The sequence below is a fragment of the Diabrotica undecimpunctata genome, chromosome 4, assembly GCF_040954645.1.
Source record: "Diabrotica undecimpunctata isolate CICGRU chromosome 4, icDiaUnde3, whole genome shotgun sequence".
In the NCBI taxonomy this organism is placed as follows: domain Eukaryota; kingdom Metazoa; phylum Arthropoda; class Insecta; order Coleoptera; family Chrysomelidae; genus Diabrotica; species Diabrotica undecimpunctata.
The window spans coordinates 92,857,227-92,878,985 of record NC_092806.1 but is presented as its reverse complement, the minus strand read 5'-3'; the positions used below and the strand labels follow the sequence as shown (position 1 = coordinate 92,878,985).

General features: G+C 35.6%; 1 protein-coding gene across 1 annotated transcript; it reads left to right on the top strand.

Annotated features, from left to right (window-relative positions):
* Positions 1 to 12,545: 12,545 nt before the first annotated feature.
* LOC140438813 (activity-regulated cytoskeleton-associated protein-like) lies at positions 12,546 to 13,204 on the top strand. The gene is made up of 2 exons (XM_072528461.1): positions 12,546 to 13,098; positions 13,155 to 13,204. The coding sequence occupies exons 1-2, from the start codon at positions 12,546 to 12,548 to the stop codon at positions 13,202 to 13,204; spliced, it is 603 nt and encodes a 200-aa protein (XP_072384562.1).
* The last annotated feature ends 8,555 nt before the right edge of the window (positions 13,205 to 21,759 follow it).

Below are 21,759 nucleotides of genomic sequence, written 5' to 3'. Positions count from 1 at the left end.
CTCAGTATTAATAGCTCAAGTATCCTACTATTGCAGACTTCTTTCTTTGAAAAAAGAAGAATTATTCTAAATAGTGGAAGTGTATACTAAACTCATCAAATTTTGGGTAGTATATATTTAAAAAATATATTTTAGTCGTTATAATTTAACATAACCATTTATTATATGGTGCAGATAAATAAATATTTATTGTCGGTAATTCGCAAAGTTTTATTTTATTTACTATTTAGTTTGTTTACTATTAATATTGACTATGAGTACGTGTGCTTGGTTGTATAGTAATTTCCAGCCACTTTTAGTCTGTCAAAAAGTAACTAACTTCGCAAAAAAATAATTACTAAATTCACTAGACAGTTAGGACTGGGAATAGCGAACCGAGTTATACTATATAGATTCTAACTCGATGATACTATAACATAACAATATAAGTCAACGCGCATGTTCTTGCATCTCTCTCGCACACCTGTGACGTAAGCCCGAGACAACTTTAATGATGCCAACACATCGAGTTAGAATCTAACTCGATGTGCCAACATGATACTATGATTAAGAATATATTGCGCATAAGTCGTGACGTAATTGGAGAGTTGCACGAGTTACGCCACTGGATTCCACAGAATCTGCACATTATAGGAGAATAGAAACGACGCAATACAATATTATAAATAGAGGGACTTTTCAATTAATATAACTTTTGCTACTTAACTTTTGCTTCATAGTTTTTGCTTCATAACTTTTGTTTGTTAACTTTTGTAAGTTTGTAAATAAAATAATTTTTAAAAACTCCTTTTCAAAACACAAAGTTATAATTGGCGCAGTCAGTAGGATACGTGCGGATCGGGAAAGAACATTTTACACATCAAGTGATAGAACTTTTTCGGTTTTTGGTGTTTCAACATCGTAGTGCGTATCCAAATCGAACCTCTACCCTACAGTGGTATCAACGAGAAGAAGCAGAGTTCCAGAGGAAGCAAAAGTTCGGAGAAGAGAAGCAGGTGCTCCAGATAACTGTAAGTGCCTTTCCTTTTCGCCTATCCTTTCATACATTTGTGAGGATAGATAGATTAATTTTTGAATTTTTGAATACGAATTTGAATTTTTTTGAATAAGAATACTGATATTTTTTATCCATTTTTAATACATATTTATGTTATTGAAAATATTTATTTTTATTGAATAATTTTTTTGAAATATTTGAAAAATATTTATATTGCGTATATATTTTTTTTTATAATACATAATTCTCTACAATTTTGTGAGATATTTTGACAAATAATTTTATCTGAAAATATGGCTACTGCAACTCAAACTCAAACTCCCCTTAACTGGGATTTTCTCAAATCAAAATTAAAAAATATTAAACCCTATGACGTAGATTCCAATACTCTCAACAAATTTATCTTTAGATGCAACGAACTAATACAAACATATTCTATATATAACGATCCAGATTTAAATAAACACATTTTGGAATGCATACAAGATAAACTAGTTGGAAAAGCAGAAGCACTAGTAGGAAATCGCATGGAACTAACGACATGGAATAGTATAAAGAGAGCATTAGAACAATGCTTCGCAGATAGACGTGATTTAGACTGCTTAATGCAAGAACTAACACGAACTAAACCATTTAAAAATGAAACACTCCATAATTTTGGAACAAGAATACAATTATTAAAAAGCAATGTAGCCCAAAGAATAAGTAACGATACTAGTATAGAGCATGCAGATAAATTATGCCAAATTAACCATTGTGATAAAATCGCACTGAACACTTTTATTGCAGGATGTACAGGTGTTCTTAAAAATAATATGCACCTTAAGAAACCGAGTTCTCTTGAAGATGCCATTGCATATGTCGACGAGTTTCATAATTTTGAAAATTTATATGGACATTCTAGTAATACTTTTCCAAAAAACAATCATAATTTTAAGTCACACAATTCCTTTAATCCATCTTACAGGCCAAATCAGCCTAGCAACCATTATCGTCCCCAAAATTCTAATCCCACACATCAATATCAAACAAACCCAAATTTTACATATCAAAATCAAAACCCTTTTAATTCTAACTTTTTATATCGAAATCAAGGTTATCAAAACCAAAATTCTTTAGCACCTCAACATTCTCAGAATCATTTCACATCTCAGAATCGTTCCACAAACTTCCGACCAGAAAGTAATGTATTCAGGCCCAACCGAATTCCTAATGATCGGATACCTAAGCCACAACCTATGTCAATAGCATCCAGAAATACATTAAATTCAAACGCTAGATCAAATCCCAATAAATACAATAATTATCGGAAAAATTATTTCCCTAGACGAATTCCTGATACTATAGCTGAGGAGCTATCATCGAGCAAAAAGACAAAAGAGGGAATCTAATCGTTATGAAAAGGCGACCAAAAAAGTGGCCTCTGATGGCGGACACATCCGGAAATGCGAATGCGCCAAATTTAAATTTTCCGACACTTATTAACAGTAGCTATAAAATAGTTTTCAGAATGTGTCTTAGACGAGAAGATTTTAATTAAATATTAACGATAACACATCTAACACAACAGTCTAAAATGTGAAACAATTGTTAAAAAACTTCAATATAAATAAGATTTCATGTGACAGTTGGGACAAATAATAACATAACCCAACTAAATTTGATTTCTTAAACAAGGAAAGACTCTCTTTCCTTGTTTAATTTGGCCTCTCAAGATGGCACTTCCTGTCTAACAATATTTTTGCCCCCACTACCTTTATATTCCCTCTTTTGTCTTTTTGCTCGATGGGAGCTATACACAAATAATTATCAAAACGAAAATAATAATCCAAATATTTTCCTAATTGCATATACCAGTCAAATGTAGATATTATAACTGCTCTTTATAATAAGACTATTAAATATCAAGCCGAAATACCAGCATTTCCAGAATTCAGAAGTAGCTTTTATATTCATTATATCTTATATGATTTTCACGAATATTTTGATGGAATCTTAGGATTAGAAGATATGATGAGAATGAACTTAGTTATAGATTTTACTAATAAACAACTGTATAATAACAATGTAACGATACCGATTAAATTTAGAGGACCAATGGATATTAAATTTGAATTTACTATAGGTGCACAGGAAAGAATGCTTTATCCTCTTCCTGTCAGTATACCTAATGGAGAAATAATAATCGAAGAAACATATTTAGAAGAAGTTTATATACCTGAAACATTAACATTAGCAAAAAATGGCTATGCTATAATGGAAATAATAAACACGACAGACAAACTTCTGAAGATAACTTTACTAAGACCAATAGACGTATACCCCTTTGAAAACGCAAATTATGAATTATACAACTTCAATTATTTTAACAAAAAACCTAATGAGAAATGTAATAAGAGAAACAAAATAGACTTAGGAAACCTTATAAGGACAGACCACATGAATTCAGAAGAAAGACAAAATATAATTAAGCTATGTAGAGAATTTTCAGATATATTCCTAAAAGCAGGAGATCCCTTGACATTTACTTCCAATGTCAGACACATCATAAAAACTACAGACGAAGTTCCTATACATTGTAGATCTTATAGATATCCTTACTGCCACAAAGAAGAAGTTCGAAGGCAAATTCAAGAAATGTTAGATAAAGGAATCATAAGGTCATCATGTTCACCTTGGAGTTCACCCATATGGATAGTGAATAAGAAATTAGATGCATCAGGCAAGAAAAAATACCGTCTAGTCATAGATTATCGAAAGCTCAATGAGAAAACAATTTCTGATAGATATCCAATTCCACATATTACAGAAATTTTGGATAAATTAGGAAGAGCACAATATTTTAGTACATTAGATTTGGCCAGCGGATTTCACCAAATCGAAATGGATCCAAAATCTGTAGAGAAAACAGCATTCAGCGTAGACAACGGTCATTATGAATTTCTAAGAATGTCTTTTGGTCTCAAAAATTCGCCGTCAACATTCCAACGGGTAATGGACGAAGTACTAAAAGATTTGCAAAACAAAATATGCATGGTCTACATGGATGATATAATTATATTTAGTACTAGCTTACAAGAACATATTCAAAATTTAAAACTAGTATTTCATAAACTACGAGAAGCACGTTTAAAAATTCAACTAGATAAATGCGAGTTTCTACAGAAAGAAGTTGAATTTCTTGGTCACGTTGTTACACCAGAAGGAATTAAACCCAATAAAAACAAAATATTAGCTATACAGAATTTTCCAATTCCAAGAACACAAAAACAAATTAAATCTTTTCTAGGTCTTTTAGGATATTATCGCAAATTTATAAAGAACTTCGCTAAAATAACAAAACCGTTAACAGTTTGCCTGAAGAAAGACCATAAAATAGAACACAAAAGAATTTATCGATTGCTTTAATACTTGCAAAAATTTGTTAATATCAGAACCAATTCTGGCCTACCCAGATTTTAACAAAAAATTTGAAATAATGACAGACGCATCGAAATATGCCATTGGGGCAGTATTATCACAGGATGGACATCCTATTTCATATGCGTCAAGGACCCTAAATTCAGCAGAGATAAACTATTCTACTATAGAAAAAGAATTATTAGCTATAGTATGGAGCTGCAAATACTTTAGACCATACTTATTTGGAAGAGAATTTATAATTTTTACAGATCATAAACCACTACAATGGTTGTTTTCATTGAAAGAACCTAATTCACGACTAGTGAGATGGCGGTTACAATTCGAAGAATTTGATTATAAAATTAAATACCAAAAAGGAGCCCTTAATAAAGTTGCGGATTGTCTTTCACGAATAGACACCGATAATGAAATAAATGTACTAGAATCTGAATCTTTGTGTGTACATCTTGATGACATAGATGATGTAATACAAAAAGAAATAGAAAACTTATCAGTTCCAAATCAAGAAATTACAGATCAATTGTCTGATCCAAATGACTTTTATCTTCCTGAGTTAAGCAATGAAGAAATTTCTGAAACGTTAGATGACAAGAATGAACAAGAAAAAAGAATAAACATAATATCAGATATACAAATTAGACCCCCAAATGTTAATCCAAGTGGAAATGAAGATACTGATGGAAATACAGTACATACTTCAGCTGAAAATCCAATTCTTAGTATACCAATCACAGACCGAGCCTTGAATTTATACAAAAATCAAATATTATTAACTTGTGGAGAAATCAACGAAATAAAAACTAAAACACAAAAGATATTTGAGAACACAAGACTATTTGTTATTTTACCTCAAAGAGATATGCAAAAAGGAATCATAAATTTTGTTAAAAATTATATAGACCCAAGAAAATTATATGCCTTGTATTTTAGACCACCACTATCACCTGAAACAATTGTAGTTGCATTGCAAAATTACTTCAAAAATTCTGCATTCAAATTTGTGCACAGTACAAAAGTATTAGACGATATTGAGACTACCGACGAACAAAAAGAAAAACTTAACTATTATCATGTTTACAAAAAAGGCCATCGTGGTATAAATGAGCTAAAAATGTTAATGACTTCACGATACTACTAGCCCAATATGTCAGAAGATATAGAACAGTATGTCAACATTTGTCAAGTTTGTTTAAAAAATAAATATGATAGAGACCCACCAGTCATTAAATTTAATCTTACACCAACGGCTTCTAAGCCATTTGATCATATTCATATGGATGTATTTAGAATATCCAATACACCATTTCTTACAATAATTGATGCATTTTCTCGATACGGACAAGCATATCAAATTCCTAGTATTAGTGGAATTTCAATAGTCGATGGTTTGTTAAACTATATCACACATCATGGATTACCCTATAAAATAACAACTGACTCCGGTACTGAATTCAAAAACTATGACTTAGAAGATTTTTGTAAATTACATAAAATAGAATTACATTTTACTACTCCTAAGAACAGCAATTCGAATTCTCCGGTAGAACGTTTTCATTCCTCTTTAATAGAAAATTTTAGATGCCTTAGAGAAACAAATAAAGACATGTCAGTAGAACAATTAATGAAACATTGCATATTATCATATAATAATTCAATTCATTCTGTTACTAAATTTACGCCATTTGAAATTATTAAAGGGCATATAAATAATCCAGACCCATTCGACAATAATGATCATTTAATTTTATCACAATATGTGCAGAATCATAAAGAAACGTGCAAAATACTATACGGAAAAATACATGAACGAAATGCAAACGTAAAATACCAACAGATAGAAAAACGCAATTTAACGAGGTCAGACCCACACGATTACACAAATGAAAACAAAGCATACATTAAAAGTAGAAATCGCAACAAAGCACTTCCTAAATTTAAAGAAACAACTATTGTCAACGATCGTGGCTTGTTGTTGGAAACAGATAAAGGATTGTATCATAAAAGCACAGTTCGCAAACCCAGATCTAATAAAAGAAACTTTTTGCAGGTTCAACAAAATGAAGAAAATAATCGTCTTGATTCTGATACAGATGATATATCAGACGTCCAACCAGGTTAGAGTTGACATCGATATTAATATAACACCTCTTGAAAACCTTTTACTCCCAATTAAATTAGGCACATGTAGATTAATTTATAGTAAACATACATTTATCCATTATATAAACTTAAAAGAAATAGTTAGACAAGTAGAATCTCTTAAAGCTAATTTTCAAATAATAAAAACTAATGTAGTGAAAGTTAATGCCTCAAATCCTATTTCATATCATGGATTGGCAGAAAACATGTTAGAAAGAACAGAAGTTTTAATTAATACATTAGAGAAAAAATTAGAAAACATCTATCCCCATATTCGATCAAAAAGAGGCCTAATTGATGGCCTAGGTAAAGTTAATAAATACTTATTTGGAAATTTAGATTCAGAAGACGGAGATAGATATGATAAATCAATAGAATTACTGGAAAATAATCAGAAACAAATTATTCACGAAACGAACTTACAAATATCTTTATAAAAAAAACTAATTGATCATTACAACAAATCTTTAGAAATACTTTGGCAAAACCAAGAAAAACTGCAACATAACTTACAGAAGTTCCAATTAGAAATTCAAAGTACTATAAACAGTTTGGGAAATTATATTACTTTTCAAGGTACCATAAGTCAGATAAATTTAGATTGTCAGAATATGATAGATTTTATTGAAAATATAGCAAATGGAATTATGTTTTCAAAATTAAACACATTACATAGTTCAATTATTTCGAGTCAGGAAATTCAGGATATGATTAAATATTTGCACAGTATTTACCAATCTTCCCAAATTCCAAAATTTATAAATATTTTAACATATTACATGCTATTAGGGACACAAGTAACTTTTTCAAGTTCAAAATTGATCTTTGCTACTCACATTCCTATCCTAAAACCAACTGTCCTTGATTTTTCCCATATTTACCCAATAATTCAAAAGAACAAGATGTTCACTCCCACATACTATTTGGCACGAACCTCTGACGAGACGCACCTACAGAAAGAAGAATGTCCCATTTTAGAAGAAACATACTATTGCAAAGAAGATACCATACTACAAGACAATTGCACCTTGCGTTTCCTCAATGGTCAAGTTCAACCCAATGCTTTACCACAGAAGTCACTCTCCAAGAATCCATTATCGAACAAGTAACTAATAATGAAGTATTGATAATGCCATCGACATCAGAACGAGTCCAATCAAAGTGCAAGAGAGACCAAATTTTCGAAGTACACAGTCCATCTCTCATCAGTATACCAGAAGATTGTGAAGTGATAATCAACCAACTGAAATTCAATAACAATATCAAAATTCATAGAGGGAAAGCTCTAATTTTACCAAAAATAAAATATTTTTCAACAGAAAATATACAAAAATTCCAGAGCCATAATATTACCAAAATTGACTTTGAAAATCTTTACGCAATTAATAATATGGCCAAACAATTAGTACCAATTAGAGGAACAAATATTCCTTTGCATACGACTCCATTGGTGACCACCTCAGTCATAGCAGTTATTCTAATCTTGATAATTCTGTATATTATTAAACAAAGAAGATCAAATCAACGGAACGAGAATAAAATAGAATTACAAGAAGATTCCGGCATTGAAGAAGATTCCACAAACCAGCATCCCAAAAATAACTCCGTTATTTTTCGGACTCAGTGAGGGAGGAGTTACGCCACTGGATTCCACAGAATCTGCACATTATAGGAGAATAGAAACGACGCAATACAATATTATAAATAGAGGGACTTTTCAATTAATATAACTTTTGCTACTTAACTTTTGCTTCATAGTTTTTGCTTCATAACTTTTGTTTGTTAACTTTTGTAAATTTGTAAATAAAATAATTTTTAAAAACTCCTTTTCAAAACACAAAGTTATAATTCACGTTCGTAATGTCAGTTTTTTGTATGTATCAATAAATAATCTTTAAGAAATAGTTTGGAGATATCCTTTTGTGTACGATTATTGTAATTATTAAACCTTTATTTAATATTATTATTTTGCTAATTGAATAATTTCATCACATAATGCATAAAAATCCCATTTAACTTTAACAAGAATTCAAATTCTACTCTCCAATGACGGCATGCGCGAACACGACCGATTTTGTGCTACGGGAAGATCCTATCTTGTTAGTCATAGTATCATGGATGCCAAGTTAAATGCTCTATTTGTTGCTATCCTGTGTGCTTCAAAATGTAGTGAATGAGATTTTTATTTATTCATTGATGTAGTAAAGACTTTGTATATTATATTGTTATATAAATTTTGCGGTGAAAACATTCAGTTTACTGTGTTAATATCACCTAATTTATTTATCGTACGCAACTTCCTCTCGACTACCTGTAGCTACTTTATAAAGAAGACTAATTATTTGGTTGCCATAATGTATTGTGCAGTGGTGGGTTGTTTAAACAATTAAAATAAAAAAAGTAAATCTTTTTCGAAGTGTCGTTTTTTCTGTGTTTCCTAGAGACAAACAAATGCGTAAAGTATGGGTCTTCAAGTGTTTTCAGCGAGACAAATTTAAGGTAGAAACCGCGAGAATATGATCAAAACATTTTACACAAGCTGACTATTGTTTAAAAGTAAAACTATAGTGGAATATTACTACTAATAGTATAATTTATTATGAAATTGTCACTAAAGAGATCTTTTCCTCGCTAAAACTTCCTAGTGGCGATACAAAAATTAACCCTAAAGATTTCATTGACAGTCATCGAGATTTTATTAATTCGAATATAAAAGAACTGAAATTGGATGGATTGGAAAATTTAGCCGGTTTCATTGCATTTAAGTTACATAAAAAAAAAGAAATACTTGGATATATTCCGGACGCTAACGATAAATCGTTTACTTGGGTAAACCACGTTTCTGAGGGTGGTTTACTCAAACCAACACTGGAATTTGTAACTAAATGTAGTGAACTGGAACATATTTTTCGTAGTTATAATGGCAACAAATTAAAAATAACTAAAAATTATTTAAAAAACCTAATAGAAGTTGCAAAATATGTAAATGTTAGCGAAGATGTAAAATTACTTTTTTTATATGTAAAATTTATTTTAAAATACTAATTCTAATTAAAAATATTAAAGATAATTACTATATACGCAAGAGAAAAATCACGAATATTGTAAAATAAATGTCTAAATGATATTCATAAAGTCTGAAGTATGACCTGCTTTTCCTTATGTTTCAAATTCTTTACATTTTATCGGCCTTTTATATTTAATTTATGTTTTGTAGCAATATCTATTTTGTTTGTAATACACACAATCAATTTGAAGATTCATATATTTCTTTAATTAATTTTAAACAAATTACTTAATAATTTTCAAACCACATTTTCACAGAAAGTAACTAGTTATGACTTCTTAGTGCAAGATATGGCATCGAGGTATACTTACCGTTAACAGTTTAAGTTTAGAAGTTTTTCATTACAGTAATGGAACAACGTTCCCATATGATGCATCGTTAAAATAAGATCCACACAAGTCCCCTGGCTTTGTCTCGCTATGACGTCATGCGCAAAGTCGATTAAAATTAGAACGGCAAGTGAGCATACCTTGTTTGTTATAGTATCATGCAGATAAGGTAGATGTAAAATGCAGTAGTATAAAAATTATAAGGTCCATTCGCTTAGCTCGGGCACAGAATAAGAAACAATCAGAATGCCCACTCTCAGATGCCGCCTTTGAAGTTTTTCAGCACGCGATCGCCATGTTTTAGACGGAAACACAGACTCGGATTGAGATTGAGAATCACATTGGTGTAATTTTACTGTCAAAGTTCATATTTTGAGGTTAAATGGTTTGGATTAAAACTTTAATTATTTTTTTCTTTATTTCAAAGAATTTTGTTGTTTTAATAAGGGTTATTGTAATGTAAATCAATAAATCATTGAAATTAGTTATGAAGTTGAAAAATATTTAAATTATAATTTTATTCTTTTTAGGTGTCCCTGATTTTATCCTGTACAAGACTAAAGATTTGGGACTTTTATTTGAACTGTCAAAGTTTAAATACACATTTCAAAGTTTTCTGCGAATTTTTGTAATTTAAGTACAGTATATTTGTCACCCAACACCTTAGGGTAGAAGGGTTATTGATAATATATATATATATATATATATATATATATATATATATATATATATATATATATATATATATATATATATACATATTTCATGAATTTGCGCTTATTTTGGATTAGAAATCAAAGCTTGGATAATTGTCATTCCAGGTTGGTTTTTTTCGAATTTTGATGGTGAATGGTTACCTCGTGTTCGAAGAAATTGCTGGATTTATTCTACAAAATCAAGTAAGGGCCTTACTAACATTTTCTTTGTGATCCTATTCCTTTACATATTTCCTAATCTTCTATATAGTCAAACTGTCCTCGACGCATCAAGGAATTTGGATATCGGTTAAAATACTTGGGAATTCCAAGGTTGGCCAAATCCAAATTTCTAATTGATTCGATGCAGGGAAATTCCACTTTCGCTAAGTAAAACAAAGGATTTGTTTTACATAAAAGCAGGTAGAATTTCTCTCATCGGTCAGTCGAGCTTGCTCTTCTACTGTAGACCTAGTCGGTGCTATTATTGTTCCAACTAAGTTATTGTTTTATTTCTGATTTTCTGTATACCTTTTTATTTTAGCATTATTGTATATTCAGACCTTTTCAGGTTAGAATAATACATTGATCATTATTTGTTCATGTACTGATTGTTTGATATTTTATTTGATTATTTGATTGTTTATTTTTCTTGTATTTTGTGTCTAAGTTGTTCTTCCGTAAGTTAAGAACACTTAGAAATATTTATCTTGCTTTTTCTATTTTATATTTTGATTTGTACTTTGTCTAAGTAGTTCTTTCCGGTAAGTCAAAGAACTCTTAGAAATATTTCTCTGAATATTTGACTTGTTATTTTAATTGTGCGTCTAAGCCATTCTTTTCCGGTAAGTCAAAAGAACACTTAGAAATATTTTCATAATCATTGTTGCATTATTATTTCCGATATTTTATTTTTAAGATATTTTTTTTTTTCCTTAAGTAAGAAAATACTTAATACATTTGTCTCTTTCATTTTCTATTTTATGCTAAGTTGTTTCTTCCGTAAGTCAAGAAACACTTAGCAATATTTCCACATCTTTTCTATATTTGATTTTTCTTATTTTCTATTATAAGTCGTTTCTTCCGTAAGTCAAGAAACACTTAGCAATATTTTCACATCTTTTCTATATTTGATTTTTCTTATTTTCTATTATAAGTCGTTTCTTCCGTAAGTCAAGAAACACTTATAAATATTTGTGCATTTATTTTACTATATTTGATTTTCTTGTTTATTTTCTGTTGTAAGTTGTTTCTTCCGTAAGTCAAGAAACACTTAGACATATTTCTATAATCAGTTTCATTTTTGCATTTCTCGTTTTATATTTTGAGTATTTTATTTTTCCACTCTAAGTCGTTTCTTCCGTAAGTCAAGAAACACTTAGAAATATTTCCATATTTTACTCTCACATTTACATATTTCATTTATCTATATTTCTGTCCTAAGTTGTTTCTTCCGTAAGTCAAGGAACACTTAGAAACATTTTTCTTTGCATTATATTTTTATACCATCTTATTTTTTTTTGTTTACTAAGTTATTCCCTCCGTAAGTCAAGGAATACTTAGATCATTTTTACCTATCTGTTTTCCATTTTTGCTCTGTTACTTTGTAACTGTTCCTTGGAACCGTTACCTATAACAGATATTTGTCACTGGAACTGTTATTTATAACAGCGGTAGTATTTAACCTTTCTACCAGCGACAAACCAAAGATGGTGAATACCCGATCCAATTCCGGGGATAGGAAGAAGCCCGAAGAGCCGGCGATGGGTCCTACAGGCCCAAATGCCCCCTCTCGGCAACATGGCGCCCAACCCACTAAAACCGAATCCACGACCCCAGGACCGTCTTCGAGCCAGCCTTCCACAGCTGACTTCATCTCTGCCCTTATGCAAGCGATGACGGCCCTATCGACCACTCAAGGCACCACACCCCAGATGCCTCATCCTGAGCCACCGAAGCCCAGGATTTCATATATGAAGCCCCCTCAGTTCTCAGGCCGGGACACTGAAAACCCTCTCAGCTTTCTAACCAAAGCCGAGACCTTCTTGACAAAATACGACGTGGACGAGGACAATTGGATAGATTACCTCATCGACAACTCACTCCACGGCGACGCGAAGAAATGGGCCCAGAAGTTTTCCCACACAGACCTACCGTACGACAGCTTCCGAAACCGTCTCCTGAGGAAGTACAACGACCCCGCTTTGCTCTCAGCCCTCACGTCGAAACTTCATGGAGAACATCAACGGAAGGATGAACCCACGGAGGACTTTATCAACGGTAAAGCAGCCTTATTCAGACGTCTCGCACCATACACCCCTGAGGACCAGAGGTGTATCACCATCGTAAACCAACTGAGACCCGACATCGCGATCTGCCTACGAGTGAACATTCCAAAGACCGAGGAGGACCTCCTAACAATAGCCCAAGGAATGGAAGCTGATACCCGCCGGAACACCGTCGCTAACAAACCCCAACATCAATCCCAGCAACAATCCCGACAGCGACAGCACTACCGTCCCCCACGTCAAAACAACACACCACGCCACCCTGAAGCGATCGAGGAATGGAGGAACCCCAACAGACAGTCCAGGATGCCACCGATGAGCCAACCACCACCTCCACTACCTCAGAACCAGGGAAACGCCAACAGGGGCGCCAACTAAACCCTGTTGTGAAGATGGTGCCCCAACTGAACCCGATTCAGACACGACCCTCGACGACAGGCCTTCCCCAACTCCATGGAAGGATCAACGGACAACGTGTGAAGATCTTAGTCGACACCGGTGCATCTGGGAACTTCATTCACCAGAGATTGATCCAGAGACGGGACCTGCAACGACGATCAGGATTGGTTCAGCTGGCGTGCACGGGCAGCACGTCCCGCACCCTAGGGACTGCTGAAGTCAAGATTAACATCGAGACTCTGGATTCAACCGTCAACTGCGTGGTTATGGAGGACTTGAACCACGACGTTGTGTTAGGGATGCCTTGGTTGGAACAGGAAGAGGCCAATGTAGACATACCACGTAAATGTCTACACGTCGGTACCACCTGCAGAACCACCATTTACTGGAAGAACCCAGCAAAAAGGCAATCCAGGACGCAGCGGCTGGAACCCCATCAAGCTCCATCCTTCGCTTTGCAACAAGTTGAAAAGTTGATTCAAGAGTACGATGACGTTTTCGACGACCGTCTACGTCAGCCGACCACCAAGGCCACCGAAATGAAAATCGAAGTGACCGACGCCACGCCTATCAACGTTAAGCCCTATAAATATTCTACGGAGAAGAAGCAGATAATGGCCAAGGAGGTGAGAGAGATGCTAGCCGCAGGAGTCATCCGCCCCAGCAAATCTCCTTACAATAGCCCGGTGGTTATTGTAACCAAGAAGGATGGCACCCCCCGTTTCTGCGTAGACTATAGGAAGCTTAACAACGTGACCATCGACGAAGCCTCCAGCATGCCACCAATCCACGACTCCATCAAAGAGATTGGCACGGCTCAGATCTTCACCACCTTAGATCTGAAGAGTGGATTTTGGCAAGTCCCACTGCACAAGGACTCCAGCCCGAAGACAGCGTTCAGCCTGCCTGACGGGTCCTCATACGAATTTACGGTGATGCCCTTCGGCCTCAAGAACGGACCAGCTGTGTTCCAGAAGCTCGTGACTTCAGTCTTTGCAGGATACATCGATGTTTTCATCAAGGTATACATGGATGATATTATCATCTATTCAGAAGACTGGACCCAACACCAGAACCACCTCCGCCTGGTTCTAGAGAGACTTCGGACACACGGACTATGGGCATCCCTAAAAAAGTGTAAATTCGCAGCAGACGAACTGGAGTACCTAGGACACAAAATCACCTCTGCCAACACCCAACCTCTGGAGAAGCATGTGGAGAAAATCAAAGGCTTCGACACTCCAAGGACGATGAAGCAACTGCGAAGCTTCATCGGGACAGCCAACTGGTTAAGGGATTTCATCCCTCGATTTTCGGACATCATAACACCCTTGACGGACCTCACCAAGGGTAATAAGAGACGGATGCACTGGAACGACGCCGCAGAAGCCGCCTTCCAACGTCTCAAGATCGAAATCGAGGGAGATCTCCTACTCCACCGACCAGACGCGTCCAAACCCTTCTGCCTCCAGACGGATGCCTCCGATGTCGGCATGGGCGCAGTCCTGTTCCAAGGAACCCAAGACGACAAGAGAGTCATCGCATATGCCTCCACGAAGTTAAAACCAGCAGAAACCCGTTACCATATTAACGAGAAAGAGTGCCTCGCATTAGTTTGGGCACTCAAAAGGTACAAGCACTTCCTCCAGGATCAGCACTTCACGCTGTACACCGACAGTCAGGCTCTCCTGTGGCTCCATCGGTTCAAGGAAGACAAGGCCAAACTATCCCGATGGGCCTTGCTACTTCAGGAGTTCAACTTCACCGTGATACATATCCCAGGGAAGGAGAACGAACTCCCTGACCACTTGTCCAGGAACCCAACCACGGAGAGAGAAGAAGAAGCTGACCAAGACGAGGAAGTGGTGCGACTTAGCTGGCCTACAACGGACGTGGAGGAAGACGAGTCCTTTATTTTCCACTCTAAGTCGTTTCTTCCGTAAGTCAAGAAACACTTAGAAATATTTCCATATTTTACTCTCACATTTACATATTTCATTTATCTATATTTCTGTCCTAAGTTGTTTCTTCCGTAAGTCAAGGAACACTTAGAAACATTTTTCTTTGCATTATATTTTTATACCATCTTATTTTTTTTTGTTTACTAAGTTATTCCCTCCGTAAGTCAAGGAATACTTAGATCATTTTTACCTATCTGTTTTCCATTTTTGCTCTGTTACTTTGTAACTGTTCCTTGGAACCGTTACCTATAACAGATATTTGTCACTGGAACTGTTATTTATAACAGCGGTAGTATTTAACCTTTCTACCAGCGACAAACCAAAGATGGTGAATACCCGATCCAATTCCGGGGATAGGAAGAAGCCCGAAGAGCCGGCGATGGGTCCTACAGGCCCAAATGCCCCCTCTCGGCAACAAAACCACATCTAAACGTTTTGGTAGATTTAAACTTTGTTAACGTTCGCCATTATGGAGGAAGAAATTCCTCCCGACCAACCACCAGATCCCGACCCTAATATTAGTCAAAATCTGTCTCAAAACAATGCAATAGAGAAAGTAAACATTAAAGAAAAAAGATTATATTCTGAATCAGATTTGGGGCCCTTTGAGGTCTTTGTTCAGGGTAAAAATAGTAATGTGGGTAACTATCATATCTTAAGTATTGCTAAGACTATCTTTAATTTAAAACTGAAAGAGATTGTTAAGTTTGGTAGGAAGGGAAAAAGAGAGTTGGGGTAGTATTCAAGGACAAACAATCTGCCAATTCGTTTATCCTTAGGAAGGACTGGGAAGAATTAGGTTATGAGGTTTTCATTCCCACTCATCTTATCTCTTGTAAAGGTATTGTCAGGGGAGTTTTTAAATCTTTGTCAGAAGAGGAAATTAAAATGTCAACTTCTACTAATCTACCATTTTGTAGAGTTATCTCTGTTAAAAGAATGAATAGAAGGGTTATGCAAGATAATTCAGAAAGCACTTTCATCCCTACAGGTACTATCTGTTTAAATTTTTCAGGAAGGAATATCCAGAAAGAAATTGAAATTTATGGTCTGCCTATGAGGGTAATAATAGCATCAGTCTACCTACCCTCAGATGCAGCCACCCTACCACCAACAAGGGAAATGGAAGATCTGGTAGACCATTGTCTCAGTCAGAATGTAGAACTTATTATCGGCTGCGATTCGAACTCTCACCATTTAGGCTGGGGCAGCAGAGATAACAACGCTCGAGGTAAGTCTCTTTATAACTATATTACTATAAAAGATTTGTATATCTTAAATAAGGGCACCGAACCTACCTTTATTAATGTTCGTAGCCAAACAGTCATCGATATCACGCTGGCAACAGCTGAAATATCGAATAAAATTCAGAACTGGCAGGTATCGGAGGATATTTCTATGTCCGACCACCGCTGGCTAACCTATAATATTAGTCTGGAAAAAAGCCTTATCAAATCGCGCGACCCTAAGAGGACGGATGTAGAACTCTACAACCGACTCTTAGAAGATGCTCTGCGGAATGAAAGGGCTTCAACTCCAGGAACTAATACAGAATTGGAAAGGTATGCGGTATCTATCCAAAACAAAATAAGCTATGCTTATAAAAAATCCTGTCCAATAAGGATGGTCCAGGAAAGTCGCAAAACCAACTCTTGGTGGTGCACTGAATTGGAACACCTTAGGAAGACAGCAAGAACAGCTTTTAATAGAGCAAAACGCACCAAACTCAAAGAGGATTGGGATTCTTACCAATCAAATCTCAGAGAGTTTAAAAAAGTCTGCAGACAAAGACAAAGAGCTGCTTGGAGAACCTTCTGTGAGGAAATCGAAGATTTCGCGCAGGCTTCCAGGTTACAAAAAGCGCTCTCAAAGGACCCACATCGGCATGTCGGCATACTAACGAAGGAAGATGGGAATAAAACTTCCAACCTTCGCGAAAGTGCTGAGGTCCTGATGAAAACAAACTTTCCCGGTTCTAGTGTCTCAACAGCACCAAACCGGATGGAAGAAGCAATCACACCGTCAACAAACGACTGGCATCTCGCCAGAACAATGATTAATGAGGAAAAGGTAAAATGGGCCATATTGTGCTTCACCCCTTTCAAATCACCAGGGCCTGACGGCATATATTCAGCCCTACTACGGTGGGGACTGGATATCCTTCTGCCGCACCTCGTGGAAATATTCAGAGCCTCTTTGGTTCTGAGATATATTCCTAGGAAGTGGAGAGAGGTACGTGTGGTCTTCATACCAAAACCAGGTAGGATGGACTACACCCTACCAAAGGCTTTCCGACCAATTAGCCTAACATCCTTTCTGTTGAAAACGATGGAAAGGCTATGCGAGAGGTACATAAGGGATGAAGTTCTGGTCCATAACCCACTTCACCCAAATCAACATGCATATACTTCGGGAAGATCTACCGATTCTGCACTGCATCATGTAGTGGGAAGAATTGAAAGATCGCTGGATAATAAAGAATCCACCCTAGGTATATTCATAGACATTGAGGGAGCGTTTGATAAAACCACATTCCCAACTATCACCCAACAGCTGAACGTCAGGAATGTTCCCCTGGCCATAAGCGAATGGATATTCAGTATGCTCTCTAATAGAGCAATAAGCATAAATGTAGAAGACGTTTCTGTTAGAGGCATGGTTACGAGGGGCTGTCCACAGGGAGGGGTGCTATCACCACTACTCTGGAACATAGTTCTAGATACCCTGGTTGACCAACTCAGCAGCAACGGTTTCTACACAATAGCCTATGCAGACGATATTGCTGTCCTGCAAAGCGGTAAGTTTGAGAGCACACTATGTGAGAGATCACAAGTTGCTCTCCGACTAATAGAAACATGGTGCAAGGAACACTCACTATCTATAAATCCAAAGAAAACTGAGATGGTCCTCTTTACCAGGAAAAGAAGAATCACGGGCTTAATACCCTCAAGGATTCTAAACTACAGTCTAAATTTTTCTGACGAGGTGAAGTACCTCGGTATTACCCTTGACAAGAAGTTAACATGAAACTCACACTTAGATGGTAGAGCTAAAAGAGCATATATTGCCTATGAGCAGTGTCGACGAACGGTCGGACGCACCTGGGGCCTCACGCCCAGGGTGATCGCCTGGGTCTACACCGCTATCATTAGGCCAATGCTAACTTACGGAGCTATTGCTTGGGTACCAAAAGTGCTACAGGCAACAGCGATTAACAAACTAAACCATATTCAGCGGATGGCTTGCATAAATATAACAGGTGCCATGAAAACAACACCAACTGCTGCAATGGAGTTGATCATTGGCATCACGCCTCTAGATATATATGTCAAAGAGGTGGCGCTAGTGACAATGATGCGACTGCGCTCAGCTGGTGCAAACCTTGATGTAGGAATGGGACAATTGAGAACTCGTTTCTGGCGAGAAGAGTTGGATGCGTTACCACTTCTACAGGCAGGCTGCGACTCAATTGAACCAAAGTTTGTCTTCAACAAACCCTACAAAATTGAAACAGGACAGTATATGAAGACAAACGTGGCAAATGCCTATTGCATATACACCGATGGCTCCAAAATGAAAGAAGGCTCAGGATGCGGGATATACTCCAGATCACTGAACCTAAGAATAAAGTGGGGTATGGGCAAAAATGCCAGCGTAGTTCAGACAGAACTGACTGGTATCTCCATAGCCGCAAAAGAGATAACCCAAAAAGGTATAGCAGGTAAAACTATAATCATCTGCACAGATAGCAGACAAGCGCTACTAACCTTGAATAGACCACGTGTCACATCAGGTTTAGTAATGGAGTGTCACAAGTCACTAACCCAAGCTTCGGATGGTAATACCATCATCCTGAGGTGGGTTAAAGCACACAATAGGAATAAAGGCAACCGCATTGCTGACCAATTAGCTAGGAAGGCGGCAGGCCTAAGACTCTTAGGACCTGGGGATCTTTTTGGTTGGTCAACTACAACAATCGCGGAAATTGTCAAATGTCACTCCCATGCGCAAACCGTAAAAAGATGGGAAGAAGGGAAAGGATGTAAACTTGCCAGGGTAACACTAAGTAACCTTGAAGAGTCAACATCTAAGAAGTACTTGGGAATGACCAGGAAAAACCTACGTTTGGCAGTTGGTTTTTTAACTGGTCATTGTCAACTAAGCAAACACCTCCATACACTGGGGCTAGCAGACACACCTCTATGTAGGAAGTGTGAACGAGAAGACGAAACTGTAGAGCATGTCCTATGTGAATGCCCAGAGTTATCGTTAATACGAGAGGACGCGTTCGGCGAGTCCTGGCCAACACCTGCCCACATAAGAGAGATGTCTCCTGGTGACTTGTCCACCTTCCTAGAATTGGCAGGATGGACAATGAGCTAAGGGTGACAGCTCCCTGGGAGGATGCACAATGGGTCAATTGTGGCCTAAGTGCTGTGAAACTTAACTCGCCCTCCCTACTCTACAGATACAGAGGGTAATACCCTTTGTTAGTCCAATTCTCCAATGTCATAACTGTCTTTTATATGGACATTCTCTTTCCCAATGCACCACATGTAACAGATGTGTTACATGTGGTGCAAATCATTATTCTCCCTCATTTGTAGGGTGCAGTAGGTTTTGTATGTTCTGTAAAACACCAGATCATGACTCTAGACATCCTGAATGTAAAGAAAGAAAAAGACAAAAGAGTATTAAGGAACTTATGTCGTTTGCCAACTTATCATATTATGAAGCTAACCAAAACATTCCAAGGGAAACATCTAGCCCAAAGTTGAACATTAAGGATTTTCCTAATCTTGTAAATAATCTATCCTCTGCAAATAGCATTTCAGTTCAAAAGAGGAGATCAGTTGCTACATCCCTGTCTTCAAATTCTGTTTCCTACAGTCAGATTACAAAATCCACTCCATCAAAAAGGAAAAGACAATTAAATGTAGGCTTTGATCAAAGTTCTCATTCTAAAGTATTGAACAATCCTAATGGGAGATCCCCCAAAGAATCTCCTAGTCACTTTATAAATAACTCTCAGACCCAAAGAGATTTAAATCAGGCTATATTAATACTGAATCAAAATCACAGGGATTTGGTTATGATATTTATTGTTGAATTGATTAATAAAAATTATAGTTCGCCTAAGGATCATGTTCGATTAAATGTAGAGATTTATAATCATAAAAACAAAAGTGTATCACATAATGCTATAAGTACTAGTCAGGAGGGATGGAGGTATCTCGGTCTGAGGACTCAGAATACTGACTCCCCTCTCGTCTTGACCTGGTACACACATGTTTTTAACATTTTATATTTTCAATTATCACGCCCCACTAACTATTATATATAGTTAACAGAATCAACTGGCTGGTCCATGGTATTTCACATTTTTTTATTTAAAAATAAATGTATAGTTGTGTGAACATTACTGCTGCGAACATTATTTCTTTTGTTGCTTATTTTGATTTCTATTGATAAGTTGTCAGAAAATAAATTTATTTTTATACATAAATTTTATAACATTAATAAACTTTTCAAAAAGTAAGTAGTGTTATTAAGTATTTACCAGGGTTTACATTGTGAAAAAAAAACAAGATGAATTTAAAAAATAAATTTAATATACCACAAATTTAAATAATTCATTAGTATTGTAAACCATGTAATTATTTTCTCTAGCACAAAAAGCAATTGCAGTAGCATTAGAAATGAGCTCCATTAAATATTGATTTATGATATACATTTTATAAAGGATACTTATTACAAGATTTACAACAATAAATTCCTGATTGAAAAATGGACTTGTCACAATTAACTTCAGAGGCAGATTTTAAAATTATGCCTGGTTTGAAGACAATTTGAAATAAGTGACAATCATATTTTATGTTAGAACAGATCAAATGGTAAAATTTAATAAAAAATAGTAGGAATTGATCATCAAACAATTTTTCTTATTACAACAAAGTTAGCATGTAAAAGCTATAAGCAACATTAAAGATTCAAAACCAAATTATAAAAAACGGGTGTGGCAGTCCAGTGGGACTGCCGGTAAAAGTTATACTTCTATACACGCGTTCGCCGTTACAAATTTGTATGGGAGTCAATCTGCACAATCATTACATATGTAATGCTATGGGTAAGAGAGAGCAGACAGAGAAACAGAATTAGGTAAATAGGTATATGGTGCATCGTTTGCTGTATATAAACAATATTTGACTTGTAATAGGAGGATTTCATCAAAATATAATAATATTTTGATGAAAATGTATATTTTTATTTTCATATATGTATGAAAGGAGTTGAATGCAAAAAAATTTTTTACACATACTCTGCAATAAAATTCATTGTTTATTTTGTTATTAATATAAAAATACAATACAATACGCTGCAACATAATTCAATATAATAATATAATACAAATTAAAATGCATTATTCATAAGTATTTAAAAATGACAATATACATAACTTA